Source organism: Mytilus trossulus, chromosome 2, assembly GCF_036588685.1.
Source record: "Mytilus trossulus isolate FHL-02 chromosome 2, PNRI_Mtr1.1.1.hap1, whole genome shotgun sequence".
Classification (NCBI taxonomy): Eukaryota; Metazoa; Mollusca; class Bivalvia; order Mytilida; family Mytilidae; genus Mytilus; species Mytilus trossulus.
The window spans coordinates 79057497-79079048 of record NC_086374.1 but is presented as its reverse complement, the minus strand read 5'-3'; the positions used below and the strand labels follow the sequence as shown (position 1 = coordinate 79079048).

Below are 21552 nucleotides of genomic sequence, written 5' to 3'. Positions count from 1 at the left end.
AAACACATCATAATTAGTTGTGTGTATTAGCCTGCATCTGTATATAAAGAATAACAGTACTGTCAATTAAATGTTGCAAATGCAGTTTTACTGGGGAGAAGGGACGCATAGTGGAGACAGTTAATTGGAAATTTGCAAATGTCTAATCAAAATTGAAGGCAGCAACACTTCAACTGCAATACTGTTATTCCGATCTAATGCATTACAAAAAGAAATAATACTTTAAGTTTGAAAAAATGTCTAAATTTGAAATAAAACAAAATTCCGTGAAACAGCATTTCATTTTACTTGCTGTACAACTTGTTTGAATAAAAGGAGATTTAGGGTATCCTTTGGTGAGACAGCTACCCATATTATGATACAAACAACCGAAAAACCTCCAGAGGTCAGAATGCAGTATTCAACAATAGACTAGTCTCTATAAAACATGTGAAGCTAAAAAAATAGCTGATAGGAGTTGCAATATTTTGGGATGGGTGGGTGGGGTTAAACTAATTAAATGCTGCTTACTTATAAATGTGCTGATTTTCTTTTTTGAATCAAGTCATTTGACTTTTATTCAACATCTTTATTTTCTTCTTCAGAAAAGTACTTTGATCAAAAGTTGAAAAAGGAGGCAGCAGATCAAATGGATCGAGGAGACAGGCTTAATGTTACATTTGGAATAAAGAAATGGAAATTGCCAAATGTAAAATCCTTGTATAATAATACTCGGAAGAACTTTATAAGCATTGAAGGTAAGAAAATGGTAGTTTTAATGGCCCATTTATTATGTCCCATTTATGGGCATTATGTTTTCTGGTCTGTGCCTCTGTTTGTCTGTTCGTTTGTCTGCCTGTCCTGTTATCGGTTAAAGTTTTTGTGAAAGTTTTTGGTCGAGTTAGTTTTTGATGAAGTTGAAGTCCAATCAACTTGAAACTAAGTACACATGTTCCCTATGATATGATCTTTCTAATTTTAATGCCAAATTAGAGATTTTCCCCCATTTTCACGGTCCACTGAACATAGAAAATGATAGTGTGGATGGGTCATTCGTGTCATTCTTATTTATTTCTTATTTAATATTGTTAAATAATTGGAATCATGATTGAGATACCTTCAATTTGCAAAAGTTTGCGCAGAAGAATCCTGAATAAAATCTGCCAAGTTTGAAATGTTAACAGGCTTATTACCATTTTTACATTAGTGAATGCTATGTCAGTTGTTGTAGTTGATAGTTTTTTCAATAAAACTTTGGTTTAATTTCAAGTAAAAATTATAATATCTACTTTTTCAGATGGTTTGAAAGAGAAGACATACAAACTTAAGAAGCCACAGGAAATATGTGTCCATTTTATGGATATCCCAGGATTTCCTGTAAAGCAGTTTGTTCCTGTGGATCTAAGTTATGGATGTTTATATCAGAGTTGGACTTATGTTGCATTATTAGCATATCAGGTAATTGTTTCCTTTGTAATGAGGCCCTACATTAGGGATTGGGGAACACTTTCTTATATGAAAGTACTTTTATATTTGTGCCCCCTCCCTGTAAATGGGTACAGGCTTATAATCTAGTGAATGCAAGGTATATCAGGAAACACACCAAGAACTTTATATCAATCCTTAAAAAACCTAAGCTGTACAACTTTCAACCTTTTACTTCCAATGAAAAATTTGTTTCGAGCAAAGAAAGTCAGACTTCTGATGATGAAGTTAAGTACAAAAATTCAATCCCTCTATGTGTAAAATTTTCTCTCATGTTAGGCATTGTATATTAGCCTAGTATAACAACTGAATTATTCAGATTATGATGAAGTATTCATTTAATCTCTTAATAATTGTCGCAAGGAAAAAATATATACGTATTTTGCATAGTTTTTAGCTCACCTTGCCTGAAAGGTCAAGTGAGCTTTTCTCATCACTTGGCGCCCGTCGTCAGCCATGTGTAGTCGTCTGTTAACTTTTAAAAAAAAAATCTTCTTCTCTGAAACTAATGGCCCAAATTAAACCAAACTTAAATACAATCATCACTAGGGTAACTGGTTTCAAAAATGTGTCCGATGACCCATACATCCCCCCACCCCCCTTGTCAACCAACATGGCAGACATGGCTAAAAATAGAACATATGGGTAAAATGCAGCTTTTGGCTTATAAAGATATAGGAAGATGTGGTGTGAGTGTCAAAATATCTCTGAAACTAAAGCATTTAGAACAAATCTGAGTGGGTTAAAATCTTCAGCAGGTTATAATCTATCCGCTCTTAAATTTTCAGACAAATCCGACAAACCATTGTTGGGTTGGTGCCCCTGAATTGGTAATTTTAAGGACATTTTTGGTTATTATCTTGAATATTATAATAGATGGAGATAAACTAAAAACAGCAATAATGTTCAGCAAATTAAGGTCTACAAATAATTCGACATGACCAAAATAATCAGTCAACCCCTTTAGGAGTTATTGCCCTTTATAGTCAATTTTTTCGTAAAATTTTTGTAATCTTTTACAAATGTCTTCTGAAACAACTAAGACAAATTTAACCAACCTAGGGCCTCAAATAAGCATTAGGGTATTTGGTTTTTAAAAATGTGTCCGATGACCCTGTATGCCAACCAACATAGCAGAAATGGCTAAAAATAGAATTTAGGGGGAATATGCAGTTTTTGACTTGTATCTCTGATACTAGAGCAAAAGTATAATGGGTGCATTATTTCATGCATCAATAGTATATAAAATCATGTGAGAAACACAGGCTCTTTGGAGCCTCTAGTTTAAAACGTCTTGATTATGCAGGAAACATTGGCCAATCCACAGGGAGACTACTAAAATCAAAAATAAAATCTGAAACCATTTTGGCAAAGATGTCTGTGAATTCAAATACTATCTACAGTCTGGAACAGTCAAGTTTTCTTTAATGCACAAATGTATGCACCTAAAATACGAGGCTTCATGTAATGGTATTTTTTATTTGTTTTTGCTTTTTAGCTCTTAGTTCCATCTTTTGAACAGTTGATTTCAACCAAAGGCTTGGAAAGAAAACAGGTATGTCAGATATATTAGTATTTAAGGAGGTAGACCTCGGTTAAGGGAAATAACTCTTAAAATCATCAGTACGTTTGTGTCAACCATTTTCATAAATATATTCAAAGCTTCTAGGTTACACAGATGATTTCCAATCGTTTTCAGATAAATGCTTAAAATACATTGATGAGACTTGACTTTTACAAACGTATAACTGACTTAAAGAGTTGTCTTCCTGAAAAAAGGTCTACCCCCTTAATTACAAGAAAAAACTGATAAGCAGGTAGTCACACTAGTGTTTTTTCCCTGCCTGTTTTAGTGCTGTTAACTTGTATTGCTTGTTGTTTATTATAACACTTGCTTGACTCTACTGTTGAATTTGTGTTATAAAAAAATGAAATGATCTACTATATTTATTTCTATTTCTTTCATATAAAAAAAAAAAAAAGCAAAAGTTTGGATATAAATTTTCTTGCTGCATGTGTAAAACATAGCATGATCTGAATTTCAGATGTAAATTGTTTTGCTACATGTGTAAAACATTGTATGATCTGAATTTCAGATGTAAATTGTCTAGCTGCATGTGTAAAACATTGTGTGATCTTATTTCAGATGTAAATTGTTTTGCTACATGTGTAAAACATTTGTATGATCTGAATTTCAGATGTAAATTGTCTTGCTGCATGTGTAAAACATTGTATGATCTGAATTTCAGATGTTAATTGTCTTGCTGCATGTGTAAAACATTGCATGATCTGAATTTCAGATGTAAATTGTCTTGCTGCATGTGTAAAACATTGGATGATCTGAATTTCAGATTTGAAATGTCTTGCTGCATGTGTAAAACATTGCATGATCTGAATTTCAGATGTAAATTGTCTTGCTGCATGTGTAAAACATTGTATGATCTGAATTTCAGAAGTTGATTGTCTTGCTGCATGTGTAAAACATTGCATGATCTGAATTTCAGATGTAAATTGTCTTGCTGCATGTGTAAAACATTGGATGATCTGAATTTCAGATTTGAAATGTCTTGCTGCATGTGTAAAACATTGCATGATCTGAATTTCAGATGTAAATTGTCTTGCTGCATGTGTAAAACATTGTGTGATCTGAATTTCAGAAGTTGATTGTCTTGCTGCATGTGTAAAACATTGCATGATCTGAATTTCAGATGTAAATTGTCTTGCTGCATGTGTAAAACATTGTATGATCTGAATTTCAGAAGTTGATTGTCTTGCTGCATGTGTAAAACATTGCATGATCTGAATTTCAGATGTAAATTGTCTTGCTGCATGTGTAAAACATTGGATGATCTGAATTTCAGATTTGAAATGTCTTGCTGCATGTGTAAAACATTGCATGATCTGAATTTCAGATGTAAATTGTCTTGCTTCATGTGTAAAACATTGTATGATCTGAATTTTTGATGTAAACTGTCTTGCTGCATGTGTCAAACATTGTATGATCTAATTTTCAGATGTAAATTGTCTTGCTGCATGTGTCAAACATTGCATGATCTGAATTTCAGATGTAAATTGTCTTGCTGCATGTGTAAAACATTGTATGATCTGAATTTTTGATGTAAACTGTCTTGCTGCATGTGTCAAACATTGTATGATCTAATTTTTAGATGTAAATTGTCTTCCTGCATGTGTAAAACATTGTGTGATCTGATTTCAGATGTAAATTGTCTTGCTGGATGTGTCAAACATTGTATGATCTGAATTTCAGATGTAAATTGTCTTGTTGCATGTGTAAAACAGGTGTAAAACATTGTATGATCTAATTTTTAGATGTAAATTGTCTTGCTGCATGTGTAAAACATTGTGTGATCTGATTTCAGATGTAAATTGTCTTGCTGGATATGTAAAACATTGTATGATCTGATTTTCAGATGTAAATTTTCTTCCTGCATCGTAAAAGACTGTGTGATCTGAATTTCAGATGTAAATTGTCTTGCTGCATGTGTAAAACATTGTATGATCTGATTTTCAGATGTAAATTGTCTTGCTGCATGTGTAAAACATTGTGTGATCTGATTTCAGATGTAAATTGTCTTGCTGCATGTGTAAAACATTGTATGATCTGATTTTCAGATGTAAATTGTCTTGCTGCATGTGTAAAACATTGTATGATCTGATTTCAGATGTAAATTGTCTTTCTGCATGTGTAAAACATTGTGTGATCTGAATATCAGATGTAAATTGTCTTGCTGCATGTGTAAAAAATTGTGTGATCTGATTTCAGATGTAAATTGTCTTGCTGCATGTGTAAAACATTGTGTGATCTGAATTTCAGATGTAAATTATCTTGTTGCATGTGTAAAACATTGTGTGATCTGATTTCAGATGTAAATTGTCTTGCTGCATGTGTAAAAAATTGTGTGATCTGATTTCAGATGTAAATTGTCTTGTTGCATGTGTAAAACATTGTGTGATCTGAATTTCAGATGTAAATTGTCTTGTTGCATGTGTAAAACATTGTGTGATCTGATTTCAGATGTAAATTGTCTTGCTGCATGTGTAAAACATTGTGTGATCTGATTTCAGATGTAAATTGTCTTGTTGCATGTGTAAAACATTGTATGATCTGATTTCAGATGTAAATTGTCTTGTTGCATGTGTAAAACATTGTGTGATCTGATTTCAGATGTAAATTGTCTTGCTGCATGTGTAAAAAATTGTGTGATCTGATTTCAGATGTAAATTGTCTTGTTGCATGTGTAAAACATTGTGTGATCTGAATATCAGATGTAAATTGTCTTGCTGCATGTGTAAAAAATTGTGTGATCTGATTTCAGATGTAAATTGTCTTGTTGCATGTGTAAAACATTGTGTGATCTGAATTTCAGATGTAAATTGTTTAGCTGCAGATTTGAATTGTCTAGCTGCATGTGTAAAACATTGTATGATCTGAATTTCAGATGTAAATTTCCTTGCAAATGTTTAAAACATTGTGTGATCTGATTTCAGATTGAAAGTTTACTGTACCAGCTGATACAACCTTATGCTTCACTGTGTTGTATTTATTCTACTCAGTACGGTGGACTACCTTACCAACAGAGCCCTGCAAATTACAGTGATGGAATTGATGACCTTTACATGGACTCACAAATAGCACTCTCTGTAATAGACGACCAAAGAAGCTATAATATGATGAAAGACACCAATAAATTTAAAAGAATGCTAAATTTTTTGGCATGTAAAGCACACAGTAATGGCATGCGTGCTCAGAATCTCTTTCCTCTGATAAGGTTTTCTCTAGAAAAGGAATTTTATCATCCATACTCTGAAAATCTGAGTACACTGCTAGTCAATGGGGTACCTTTGGACACATTACCAGATGATGTTTTCCAAACTTTTAGAAAATTGAAGGTTTTTGCTATCACAGATGTGCCTATGGAGAAGACACCTATTTTTCCATCCGGCATGTCCAAATGTTCAAATCTAGAGATTGTATTTCTGAGTGGTATGCATGGTTTGAAGGAACTACCAAGTGATGTCATTTTAGGACCAGCTCTTAGAATATTCCATATTTACCATATTCCCATTAAGAAATTAAACATTGATTGGCCTGTATCCAGTTTGTTGACCTCTTTAACATTAACTGGATTACTGTTAGAGGAGGTACCAGTTAAAATCAGTAATTTACACAGACTGGAGGAACTAATTTTAGATTACAATCCAATTACATCTATCCCAGAGGAGATTGGACGTTTGAAAAAGCTGAAAATTCTTAGCATGAAAGGTAGCTATTATAATAATGTTTGATTTATTGCTACTAGGGCAACAACTATTGTTTTTGAAATTTTGTATTAGAGAGTTCAATTTTCAGTTTAACTTTTTGTTTTAAAAAAAGTTAGATATTTACGTTTTCTAACAGTTCATGAATATTCAGACTTAAAACCTGTTACTGTAAATTCTGAATTTTGTAACATTTTTGCAAACAATGGGACAGGATAGGTATCTCAAAATAAAAGCTAGCACTTTGAATTTTTTAAAATAGCATTATTTGTGTGCCAAATTTTCTGAAATTGCAATAATTAATTCCACTTGTTAGTCCATTGTTCAACTATCATATTTAATAAATGTAAGAAATCTCAGAATGTTTACAGTACATTATCATGGTATAGAAAATTAATGGAAATACAGAGGAATAAAGTCTATAAAGATTGTTAATCCCATCACTACACTGTGGAATCTGCATTGGATAATCACGGAGACCATTTTGATGAACTTACAATATTGAAGAGTCTTTGTATTAACTGTGATAGGCAGTTTGTATGTCAAATATGACAACTATTCTTGAATCATTCCAATCATATTAACTGGACTTGTCTGATAAATTATCTTCTTGATTTGTTGAGCCTAAACCTGAACAGGACAAATACTATTTACCAGCTGACAAGTCTTTATTGTAACTTTTTATTTTTCTAGGTATACCATGGATACATTTACAACAAAAGTCAGAAATATCAAAAGCAATGTACACACAATGGTATGCAGATACTCCATGCATTAGAAACTACTTTAGTGAGGAGGTATGGATAAATATTTCCCAAAAGTTTAAGTATCACACATAGGTTTAGACAACAAAGGGGGTTCTGATCCCGGATCAGGCTTACTGTTTTGTCAGACCTGTATTCCGCTTACACTATGTAAGTAATCAATTCTCATTTTTTTGTAATTTCCTGTGTCTCGCTTGACTTCATTTCTCATTTTCACGGCACAATAATTCGACTTTCCCGTGTCACACTTACAAAAAATCGTCAATCCCGCATCACTCTTAGACCCCATGAGACCCACAACAAAATCAAGGAGAAATGGTTTCTGATTTTGCTGATTTGGCATTTACAGTTATTGTCCCTTTAAGCTCACAAAAGTGGTCTAGAGGTCTAAAGAGTAAAAGTTTGGTTGTCTTGCTTGCTTTGCTTGCTTTGTTTGTATAATTGTTTATTCCTGCTTTGTAATTAAGATTTACATCTCCAAACAATATATATGACATGGTTAATCCTGTATATATCATATTTAACTGTAATTGGACATTATCCCAATATAATTGTACAATATACAAACAAAGCAAGCAAGCTTACCAAAGTCTTCCTCTACATGCATTGGGAAATTAGCTGTAAAGGATAAAAATGTATTTTAATTGGAAATAGGAAAACTTTCAATAAAAATGTGTTCAATTGGAAAAAAATCTAGTATTAACATTTTATTTATATTTTAGGAGTTTGAAGAACTATTTAGTAAGTTTGATTTGAACAACAACAACATACTGGATCAGCATGAATTAGCCAGACTGAACATGTATTTACTTCTGAATATACCTCGTATTGGCCTTAAATCATTAGGTAAGTTATTACAGGTTTTGTAAACAAAGATTTAACTATAACAATACAATTATACAGCAAGATAGCTGAACAATAATTGTGGTTACCAAAAAAATACTATAAGAAATGGTGTACATCTTAAAAGATAAAATATCAAAACATGAAATCACAAAACAATAAAAACCAAGATAAGGAGAATAAAACTGTGGCCTATACAGGCCTGAATTCAGTACTTACTAGGGGGGGGGGGGGGGGTGTAAAGCATTGATATGATATGACCAGTTTGCATCTTAGAAGCTAAGTAGGAATGGTTTAGCCTATCAGAAATACATATTGAAATATCAGCTTTTAATTTTGCAATTTGCTTAGGGACTTTTAGTTTTGAATTTTCCTCGCAGTTAGGTATTTTGGTTATTTTATACTTTTTATATCAATGTCTGAAGTAATTTGTATGTCAATCATTAATATGAAGCTCGAATTATTACCATGTCATGATTGCCTTTGTTACTTATTTTTATGGGAATGAAATTGGAATAAGAAAGAAATGTCTGACTGGATCAAATGTTGTTTGGCATCCCTGGCTAGCAGTTCTTTCAACAGGACTAGTAAAATCCTGCTACCAATAAGTCCTGAACTAGTGAACTGTAATAATTTTTTTAACCCCTGAGTTATTGTGATAAAATGACAATTTTTGAACATTTTTTCTTATTTTGCACTCGAAAAATGTAATTGATGGAGCTAAACATGTACAGTTATTACAAAAAAAAGTGTCAACATCAAAGAGTGAAATGATCAATAGTGCCACTAGGAAGGACCATTTTGAGGACTGATTCTGCCAACAAAAAGGTTCAGATCTGCATTTCTCATATTCCATTTATAAATTCTATTTACAGGAGACAAGGAGTATGGTGGAATCCCTCCTGCTATTTTTAGACTGAAGTCATTAGAGCAGTTAAACTTATCGTATACAGCCATAACAATGGTGCCATACCAAGCTAAAAATTTGTTGGAACTTACTTCCCTTAACTTGGGGCATTGTCCATTGTTAGAGGGTATATCTGGAGATGTTGGACTTTTGCCTAACCTAAAGAGTAAGATTCTCAAAGAATAGAAAAGAATTTCATGATAGCAAAAAGTTTAATAATATCTAATGCAAAAAACAACCTTGTAAGAAGTCTTTTCTATTCAGTTAGTAACAAAACTGTTTAAAAGGAAAAGTGTCGAACTTGTGTCAACCAAAGAAAGCCTCCTAAAGTGTTTCCAAAGAGCAGTTTTGATTGATATGATTTTACCAAAACTTGGCAAAAGTTTATAATGCAGAGAAGGTTATATTGATGTAAATGACAACGATATATTTTAAGGGTTTAGTTACGGTGCATATTAAACTAACATTTTTTTGATTTAAGAGTCATACTGTATAGCTGGTTTAAAATTTCGCTCTTTAGGAACAACAAAGTACAGTAAAACCTGATTAAACCGGACCCTGCATAAACCGGTTTCCTGTCCATTCCGGCCGAAAATGAAAGTCCCATATTTTTCCATTCAAAGTCTTTGTTAAAATACCCTTTGTAAACCGGACCCTGTGTATTCCGAATTCCGGTCTAATTATGAAGTCCCAATACTCTTAAATACATTAACTATTACCTGTCAAAACCGGTTTTTCTAATTAATTTCAATGATCGATATGCAATCAAAACATATTTTTTATACGATATGGCTTTTCGTGATAATCAATTTGTCAGGTGTCAAACTGTGAACCTCCAATCGTACAGTAGTGAGCTGTATTATTTATTAAAACATTATAAACGTGTCAATTAAACGAAAAGACACACTGAATATAACTCGGATTGAACTTACGTTTTAACTCGGATAAACAAATTTAAATCCCGGAGTAAGAAATTCACATCGTGATTTCGAAATCCTGGGTTCCCTGTTGTGAACCCCTAAACAATTTAAATTACCTTGATAATGAAAAACACCCGGATGACAACAATCAATGGATATTGTACACTGTACAACAACGTTTCGAAAGTGATGAAATTACGTTTGATAATATTCTGGCTTTTTAATCGGCCATTCCAACATTTCAAATTATTGATCATGGAAGTAAATAGAAACTCTTGTCTTACAATCCAAACAACGCGAGCATTATGATGCAAATGCAAACAATGAAAAACGAAGTGAAAGTATTTTAATTTATCAGATATAATTTACAATCAAAGAGAACTTTTAAATGCAAAATATCGGACGTCACAAGTCATTAACTTCCGGTCAAAACGGAAACCTGAATAAACCGGCTCACTGTCCAAACCGGTCCTTTTTCATAGTCCCGTAGCCAGCCGGTTTATACAGGTTTTACTGTATACAAAAAATTTTGGCGCTTTTTATTTTGGATGATTCTTAAATCCCAATTAATTATTTTAGAGTATACTGCAATTGTTACATATAAAATATTGAAAAACTGAGAAGCAACATTAATTGATTTGTTTACCTTAATGACATCCTATTTATTGTTCTTGACTGGAACTTTGATGTACTTTCTAATTAGGTTATAAAATTATCAAGACGGATTTACAACTCTTATGTAATTTGACACTAATTAAATTGGGTCATTACCTGATACAATACCCTACTCTCATAATTTATTTGACACTAATTTATAAGAATATACATACATAAAAGTCATTTTATAGAATATATGTAAGTTCAATGCCCTTTTTGTCTATGTTGTTAAAACTAACCTATACTGTTATTGACCTAGTGACTGACGCTTTAGCTATTAGAAAGTAATGAAAGTATGCATTGATTATGCGGAATTTATTTTCATGATTTTCTTTCATCTGCCAAAATAAGCTAAAATAAACATCCTGCGAAAATAACCCACTATATGGTATCATGACCTACATCAGTCCTGCTCTTTCTTAATCTGTTAACATTTTATCTGAAATCAACTTATGTGATGTGTAATTATCAGAGAAGCAGCAGTAGCTATACCAATATTTCTTAAGTTTATGTAAATATTTAGGGGTCAGCTGAAACTTGCCTCGGGTGCAGTAGTTTTCACTGAGTTGAGGAACTATTGGTGACCATGGGCTGTTTTTTACTCTTTGGTCCGGTTGTTTCTGAATTATGTACCCTTGTGTTGCTTCAATGCTAAACATATTGAAATTTTATAGAAAATCCACAGCCTTTCCCCTCACACTTTTATATTTGGCAATTCGGTACTTGATAGATAGAGGATTATTGCATGCAGTCCCAGCAATGATTTCCTTGAAACAAGTTTTTAAATTTATAAATTGGTTTAAAAAAAAATATAGACCAATTTCAGTACTCCTTCTAGGGTACGCTCAACTTTACCATGAGGTGTTTTATAATTAAAAGGTTGTTTAGGACTATGTGTAAACAATATAAGCTAGCTGATCATAGAAAAACAAGTGAGTAAACTATATTTCAAATTTTATAACAAAAATCTGTATTAAAGTCTGTGGATTTTCTACCAAATTCTTTGATTTTCTTATCACCAATTTCCCTTCTTCTACTAAATGCAATGAAACTATAAATTATTATGCTTTGCACGAAGTTTCCCCTCCGTATATGTACAAAATGGCCCATCTTTATTATTCATTTTCTTTGCTGTTTTGATACTGTTGTAGTTTGTAAAGCTCTTCACAGGCCACAGAAGGGGTCCAAACCTTAACACATTTCCTGTTTCCTTTGTCTATTCTCTAGATATTTATTTTTAAAAGCTATCTATATGTATGTTGTAGGTATTAATTTGAACAACTGTCCCTCCTTAGAAACACCTCCACAAGATATTGTTGGACGTGGGGTTGCTTCTGTCAAAGCTTTTCTAAAGAGAATTGCAGGAGGATTTATAGAATGTCATCGCACAAAACTTATGTTCATAGGACTAGGACAAGCTGGCAAAACAACGTAAATATTATTTAATTATTCTTAAAGCAACTTTGATTTTAAAGTCTAGTTGAGCTCTTAAAAAGAAGATTAGGAACTGCAGAAACTGTATCAAATTTTCTGATGTGTTCCTAAAAATTCTTGCAATGAGGAGATAAATTAAATGTTTTAAATTTTATGAAAATCCTATAACTGTAAATTTAGAAATTGCTGACAGGTTTCTGTAAATTATGCAAATAATGTGAATGAGCAATAATAAGAACTTCCCATATCAGATACAATAGAATTGCAATTAAATAGTCTACTTCACTCTATCAATTACTGGGATCTATTATTTATAATACAGTGGGCTTTTGTTCATTAAGATTACTAAAGTTCTTCATTTCATTTAGATTACTGAATGCATTAAGAAGTGAGAAGAAGAAGACTGAGAAAACAGAGGATGTTGAACTGACTGATGGGATAGATATAATACCTTGGATTGTACCAGTTGAGCATGAGGGCAGAAAAATAGACATTACCTACAGTTGTTGGGACTTTGCAGGACAAACTGTATATTACAATACCCATCAGGTAATCATTGCAGGACAAGCTGTATATTACAATAATCATCAGGTACTCATAGCACACATTAAAAAATAAACAAAATATGAGTGAATCCAGAAATTATTGCGAGGTTTTTATTATTGCGAATAATGCGACTGAGTTGTAAACACAATAATTACAACTCGCATTTTGTAATATTTTAACTGAATTAAACATGACTTTACTCAAAATCGTAAAAATAAAAATTGCATTCAAGTGTAAAACGACAAAATCGCAAAAATAAATGCACGAAATAATTTCTGAATTTACAGTAATCATAGCAGGACAAACTGTATACTACAATGCCCATCAGGTAATCATTGCAGGACAAACTATATTACAATACCCATCAGGTAAGCATTGCAGAACAAACTATATTACAATACCCATCAGGTTATCATTGCAGGACAAACTGTATATTACAATACCCACCAGGTGATCATTGCAGGACAAACTGTATATTACAATATCCATCAGGTAATCAATGCAGGACAAACTGTATATTACAATACCCATCAGGTGATCATTGCAGGACAAACTGTATATTACAATACCCATCAGGTAATCATAGCAGGACAAACTGTATATTACAATACCCATCAGGTAATCATTGCAGGACAAACTGTATATTACAATACCCATCAGGTAATCATTGCAGAACAAACTATATTACAATACCCATCAGGTAATCATTGCAGGACAAACTGTATATTACAATACCCACCAGGTAATCATTGCAGGACAAACTGTATATTACAATACCCATCAGGTAAGCATTGCAGGACAAACTGTATATTACAATACTCATCAGGTAATCATTACAGCACAAACTGTATATTACAATACCCATCAGGAAATCATAGCAGGACAAACTGTATATTACAATATCCATCAGGTTATCATTGCAGGACAAACTGTATATTACAATACTCATCAGGTAATTATTGCAGGACAAACTGTATATTACAATATCCATCAGGTAATCATACCAGGACAAACTGTATATTACAATATCCACCAGGTAATCATTGCAGGACAAACTGTATATTACAATACTCATCAGGTAATCATTGCAGGACAAACTGTATATTATAATATCCATCAGGTAATCATAGCAGGACAAACTGTATATTACAATATCCATCAGGTAATCATAGCAGGACAAACTGTATATTACAATACTCATCAGGTAATCATAGCAGCACGAACTGTATATCACAATACCCATCAGGTAATCATTGCAGGACAACAGTATATTACAATATCCATTAGGTAATCATTGCAGGACAAACTGTATATTACAATACTCATCAGGTAATCATTGCAGGACAAACTGTATATAACAATATCCATCAGGTAATCATAGCAGGACAAACTGTATATTACAATACCCATCAGGTAATCATAGCAGGACAAACTGTATATTACAATATCCATCAGGTAATCATAGCAGGACAAACTGTATATTACAATACTCATCAGGTAATCATAGCAGGACAAACTGTATATTACAATATCCATCAGGTAATCATTGCAGGACAAACTGTATATTACAATACTCATCAGGTAATCATGGCAGGACAAACTGTATATTACAATACTCATCAGGTAATCATTTCAGGACAAACTGTATATTACAATATCCATCAGGTAATCATAGCAGGACAAACTGTATATTACAATACCCATCAGGTAATCATAGCAGGTCAAACTGTATGTTACAATATCCATCAGGTAATCATTGCAGGACAAACTGTATATTACAATATCCATCAGGTAATCATAGCAGGACAAACTGTATATAACAATACCCATCAGGTAATCATAGCAGGTCAAACTGTATATTACAATACTCATCAGGTAATCATTGCAGGACAAACTGTATATTACAATATCCATCAGGTAATCATAGCAGGACAAACTGTATATTACAATACCCATCAGGTTATCATAGCAGGACATACTGTATATTACAATATCCATCAGGTAATCATAGCAGGACAAACTGTATATTACAATACTCATCAGGTAATCATAGCAGGACAATTTGTATATTACAATATCCATCAGGTAATCATTGCAGGACAATTGTATATTACAATACCCACCAGGTAATCATTGCAGGTCAAACTGTATATTACAATACTCATCAGGTAATCATTGCAGGACAAACTGTATATTACAATACTCATCAGGTAATCATTGCAGGACAAACTGTATATTACAATATCCATCAGGTAATCATTGCAGGACAAACTGTATATTACAATCACCATCAGGTAATCATAGCAGCACAAACTGTATATTACAATACTCATCAGGTAATCATTGCAGCACAAACTGTATATTACAATATCCATCAGGTAATCATTGCAGGACAAACTGTATATTACAATATCCATCAGGTAATCATAGCAGGACAAACTGTATATTACAATACCCATCAGGTAATCATAGCAGGTCAAACTGTATATTACAATACTCATCAGGTAATCATTGCAGGACAAACTGTATATTACAATATCCATCAGGTAATCATAGCAGGACAAATGGTATATTACAATACCCATCAGGTAATCATTGCAGCACAAACTGTATATTACAATATCCATCAGGTAATCATTGCAGGTCAAACTGTATATTACAATACTCATCAGGTAATCATTGCAGGACAAACTGTATATTACAATTTCCATCAGGTAATCATAGCAGAAGAAACTGTATATTACAACACCCATCAGGTAATCATTGCAGGACAAACTATATTACAATATCCATCAGGTAATCATAGCAGAAGAAACTGTATATTACAATATCCATCAGGTAATCATTACAGGACAAACTGTATATTACAATATCCATCAGGTAATCATAGCAGAAGAAACTGTATATTACAACACCCATCAGGTAATCATTGCAGGACAAACTGTATATTACAATATCCATCAGGTAATCATAGCACAAATTAAACCATTAACAAAATATGAGCGAATCAATATCTTGCAAGTGATCATTGCAATTTAGATTTTAATAAATGCAATTTCAATTATTCCAAGCCATTGAAATCAGTATAGCTCTGATGGACAGCTTGTTTTTTTAGCTCACCTGGCCTAAAAGGCCATGTGAGCTTTTCTTATCACTTGGCGTCCGTCGTCGTCGTCGTCGTCGTCTGTCGTCGTTAACAATTTTTCAAACATCTTCTCCTCTGAAACTACTGAATGGATTTGAATGAAACTTAGCATGATTGTTCCTTAGAGTATCCTGCACAAAGTGTGCGCTTCGATTTTTGATCCGTCAAAAAACATGGCCGCCGTTACTTAAAATAGAACATAGGGGTCAAATGCAGTTTTTGGCTTATATCTCAAAAACGAAAGCATTTAGAGCAAATCTGACATGGGTAAAAATGTGCATTAGGTCAAGATCTATCAGCCCTGAAATTTTCAGATGAATCAAACAAACCATTGTTGGGTTGCTGCCACTTAATTGGTAATTTTAAGAAATTTTTCAGTTTTTGGTCATTATCTCGAATATTATTATAGATAAAGATAAACTGTAACAGCAAAAATGATCAGCAAAGTAAGATCTACAAATAAGTTAATATGACCAAAATTGTCAATTGACCCCTTAAGGGGTTATTGTCCTTTAATGGCAATTTTTCACAATTGGTTCATCATATTTGCTAACTTTAAAAAATCTTCTCCTCTGAAACTACTGAATGGATTTGGATGAAACTTAGCATGAGTGTTCTTTAGATTATCCTGCACAAAGTGTGCGCTTAAATTTTTTATCCGTCAAAAATCATGGCCGCTGTTACTTAAAATAGAACATAGGGGTCAAATGCAGTTTTTGGCTTATATCTCAAAAACGAAAGCATTTAGAGCAAATCTGACATTGGGTAAAAATGTTCATTAGGTCAAGATCTATCAGCCCTGAAATTTTCAGATGAATCAAACAAACCATTGTTGGGTTGCTGCCACTTAATTGGTAATTTTAAGGAAATTTTGCAGTTTTTGGTCATTATCTTGAATATTATTATAGATAAAGATAAACTGTAAACAGCAAAAATGATCAGCAAAGTAAGATCTTCAAATAAGTCAATTTGACCAAAATTGTCAATTGACCTCTTAAGGAGTTATTGCCTTTTAAAAACTTTTTTCACAATTTGTTCATCATGTTGACTTACTTTAAAAAATCTTCTCCTTTGAAACTGCTGTATCAATTTCAGCCAAACTTAGGCTAAATGAGTTTCAGAGTTTCAGAGTATCTAGTATAAATTTTATATTTCATTTCCTTGTATGTCAAGAAACATAGCTCCTATGGCTAAAATAGAACATAGGAGAAATTGATTTTTTTTTTGGCTTTTGAAGAGAATAGGACGATTTAAAGAACATTTAAATAAATTGAAAAGCCAAAATAATCATTGATGAGAGATTAAACCAAAAAAATTCAGGTGAGCGATTCCGGCTCTTGAGAGCCTCTTGTTTACTTTTGTTAAGGTATAACTAAATTTGGAGGTGTTCAAACCAGAATATCTCCATAGGACAGTTTGATTCATTTGACTTGACCTTGGATTGAACTATTTTGCTTGGTGTTGGAAACAGTATAACTCCATAGGACATCTTGATTAATAAGACTTAACTTTAGATATATAATGTATTCCAACATGCTGCTTTAACCAACACATTTTCATTGTCTTAAAATATGCCTATCCTTGCAGAAAAAGATGTATTCTGACACCCTGTCTTATCCGACGATTTTTCTGGCCCTGCAGTGTGTGGGATAACTCAGGTTATACTGTAACAAAATTTCCAGGTGTTGAAACCAGTATAGCTCCATAAGACTGCTTGGTCCATTTTACTTGACCTTAGATTTAACTAAATTCCAAAATATTGAAATCAGTATACTAGAAGTTCCAAAGAAACAACTTGATTCATTTGATCTTATCTTGAATTTAACAAAATTCCAAAGTATTGTAATCAGTATAGCTCCAAAGAAACAACTTGATTCATTTGATTTTATCTTAAATTTAACAAAATTCCAAAGTATTGAAATCAGTATAGCTCCAAAGAAACAACTTGATTCATTTGACTGAATCCTAGATTAAACTGCACTCTAAGGTGTTGAAAACAGTATCAAATGAAGATGGATTCATTTGAATATACCTTTGATTTAACTAAATTCAAAGGTGCTTAAATCAGTATAGCAATCAAATGACAGTTTAAATAATTTGACTTGCAGAACAAGAATTTTACCTAGAAAAAAAATGTTGGTTAAAGAAGAATGGTTGTTTAGAATTTGAATTCACTCTACTGAAAAGTTAAGTACATATTGTGTATGTTCTCACAAATTTCAAACACTAATTACAATGCATGTTGGTTTTTTTTCTTTCTAGTTTTTCCTGTCCAAGCAAGCAGTATATGTGTTATTATGGAACATGAGGATGGGATTTGAGCATGCTGGACTAGATTTCTGGTTGAGTTCTGTAGCTTGCCACTGTCCAGATGCCCCTGTCATCATAGTTGGAACACAGTTAGATCAGGTAAGGGTTCTAGGTCAAGTTAATAATTGTTAGGACTGTATAAACATTATTTTTATGCCCCACCTACGATAGTAGAGGGGCATTATGTTTTCTGGTCTGTGTGTCTGTTCATCCTTCTGTCTGTTCGTTCGTCGGTCTGTCCCGCTTCAGGTTAAAGTTTTTTGGTCAAGGTAGTTTTTGATGAAGCTGAAGTCCAATCAACTTGAAACTTAGTACACATGTTCCTTATGATATTATCTTTCTAATTTTAAAGCCAAATTAAACATTTGACCCCAATTTCATGGTCCACTGAACATAGAAAATGGAAGTGGGAGTTTCAGGTTAAAGTTTTTGGTCAAGGTAGTTTTTGATGAAGCTGAAGTCCAATCAACTTGAAACTTAGTACACATGTTCCCTATGATATGATCTTTCTAATTTTAATACCTAATTATAATTTTTACCCATATCACGGTCCATTGAACATGGAAAATGATAGTGCGAGTGGGGCATCCGTGTACTTTGGACACATTCTTGTTGCACATGTGAAGATGGTTATTTGGGTTTTCAAATTAAAAGTTGCATAGTAGTGTATATTGTTCATTCTTGTTATAGAATAGATGCAAATTAATGGTAAAGGATTGTATTGTATATCTTTTCATTCTCATTTAGATTCCTATGCCAGACATGCCTGAGGCAGAGCTTATGGAGAAATATCCACAGATTAAAAAATTCTGTTATGTCAGCTCTACAGCTGGAACAGTAAGTTCTATATATAAGCAATATTTTACATAGGTTACAAATTAAGTTATCAAGGCTCTACATCAAGGATGTAGAAACACCATTGTTTTCACCTTGTCCATTTGTTTGTCAACAATATTTGTAAATGCAAAATCTACAAAAGGATTATTTTTTTTTAAGTTTTTGATAATCTCAAATTTTCAGAAATGCCTAGATGTTATGCATAACATGTTATCTTTTTTGCAAGATTACATCCATAAGTTTCAAGGCAATACAAACAAACAATTAAAAAAACCCAGTTCAATTAACAAATTTATGAAAAAAAAACAATTAAAAACTTGTCTGACATGGGTCTGACCCCCACAGTTGGTCAGCTTCTTAAAATGAAGACTTGAATATGACAAAAATATGTAGATGTTCATATTATTTTTGTTGAGCCTGCAACTTTTGTTGCAGAAAGCTCGACATAGGGATAGTGATCCGGCCGCGGCGTTAGCTAACTTCTTAAGAGCTTTATATTTTAGAAGGTAGAAGACCTAGATGCTTCATACTTTGAATATAGATGCCTCATGTTACAAACTTTTCGTCAGTCACATGTCCAATGTCCTTGACCTCATTTTCATGGTTCAATGACTACTTGAAAAAAAAGTTAAGATTTTTTGTAATGTTAAATTCTCTCTTATTTTTAGCTCACCTGGCCCGAAGGGCCAAGTGAGCTTTTCCCATCACTTTGCGTCCGTCGTCCGTCGTCCGTCGTCGTTAACTTTTACAAAAATCTTCTCCTCTGAAACTACTGGGCCAAATCAAACCAAACTTGGCCACAATCATCATTGGGGTATCTAGTTTAAAAAATGTGTGGCGTGACCCGGTCAACCAACCAAGATGGCCGCCACGGCTAAAAATAGAACATAGGTGTAAAATGCAGTTTTTGGCTTATAACTCAAAAACCAAAGCATTTAGAGCAAATCTGACATGGGGTAAAAATGTGTATCAGGTCAAGATCTATCTGCCCTGAAATTTTCAGATGAATCGGTCAATCGGTTGTTGGGTTGCTGCCCCTGAATTGGTAATTTTGAAGAAATTTTGCTGTTTTTGGTTATTATCTTGAATATTATTATAGTTAGAGATAAACTGTAAACAGCAATAATGTTCAGCAAAGTAAGATCTCCAAATAAGTCAACATGACCAAAATGGTCAGTTGACCCGTTTAGGAGTTATTGCCCTTTATAGTCAATTTTAAACCATTTTTCCTTAATTAAAGTAATCTTTTACAAAAATCTTCTCCTCTGAAACTACTGGGCCAAATCAAACCAAACTTGGCCACAATCATCATTGGGGTATCTAGTTTAAAAAATGTGTGGCGTGACCCGGTCAACCAACCAAGATGGCCGCCACGGCTAAAAATAGAACATAGGGGTAAAATGCAGTTTTTGGCTTATAACTCAAACACCAAAGCATTTTGAGGAAATCTGACATGGGATAAAAATGTTTATCAGGTCAAGATCTATCTGCCCTAAAATTTTCAGATGAATTGGTCAATCGGTTGTTGGGTTGCTGCCCCTGAATTGGTAATTTTGAGGAAATTTTGCTGTTTTTGGTTATTATCTTGAATATTATTATAGATAGAGATAAACTGTAAACAGCAATAATGTTCAGCAAAGTAAGATCTACAAATAAGTCAGCAATAACCAAAATGGTCAGTTGACCCCTTTAGGAGTTATTGCCCTTTATAGTCAATCTTTAACCATTTTTCATAAATCCAAGTAATCTTTTACAAAATCTCCACTGAAACTACTAGGGCACAATCATCTTTGGGGTATCTAGTTTGAAAAATGTGTCCGATGACCTGGCCATTCAACCAAGATGGCCGCCACGGCTAAAAATAGAACATAGGTGTAAAATGCAGTTTTTTGCTTATAACTATGAAACCAAAGCATCTAGAGCAAATCTGACAAGAAGTTAAATTGTTAATCAAGTCAATATCTATCTGCCCTGAATTTTTCAGATGAATTTGACAACTGGTTGTTGGGTTGCTGCCCTCCAATTGGTAATTTTTAAAGAAATTTTGCCGTTTTTGGTTATCTTGAATACTATTATAGATAGCGATAAACTGTAAACAACAATAATGTTCAGCAAAGTAAGATCTACAAATAAGTCAACATGACCTAAATGGTCAATTGACCCCTTAAGGAGTTATTGCCCTTTATAGTCAATTTTTAACAATTTTCATTAATTTGGTAAATTTATGTAAATTTTTACCAAATATAGTTCTCTGTTACTAATGGGCAAAGTTCATGATAGATATAATTGTAAGAAGCAAAATCGTTCAGTAAAGTAAGAACTTCAAACACATCACCATCACCAAAATACAATTTTGTCATGAATCCATTTGTGTCCTTTGTTTAATATGCACATAGACCAAGGTGAGCGACACAGGCTCTTTAGAGCCTCTAGTTATTAATTGGA

General features: G+C 33.0%; 1 protein-coding gene across 1 annotated transcript in view; it reads left to right on the top strand.

Moving 5' to 3' along the window:
- LOC134706013 (uncharacterized) overlaps nt 1-21552 on the top strand; it is a 118507-nt gene that overhangs the window by 56957 nt on the left and 39998 nt on the right. The window contains exons 39-49 of the mRNA XM_063564726.1: nt 585-737; nt 1277-1437; nt 2963-3019; nt 5974-6748; nt 7438-7541; nt 8231-8354; nt 9227-9424; nt 12101-12266; nt 12638-12818; nt 18223-18369; nt 19018-19107. Of these exons, the coding sequence (XP_063420796.1) occupies nt 585-737; nt 1277-1437; nt 2963-3019; nt 5974-6748; nt 7438-7541; nt 8231-8354; nt 9227-9424; nt 12101-12266; nt 12638-12818; nt 18223-18369; nt 19018-19107 (2156 nt within the window). The remainder of the gene's footprint in view (nt 1-584; nt 738-1276; nt 1438-2962; nt 3020-5973; nt 6749-7437; nt 7542-8230; nt 8355-9226; nt 9425-12100; nt 12267-12637; nt 12819-18222; nt 18370-19017; nt 19108-21552) is intronic.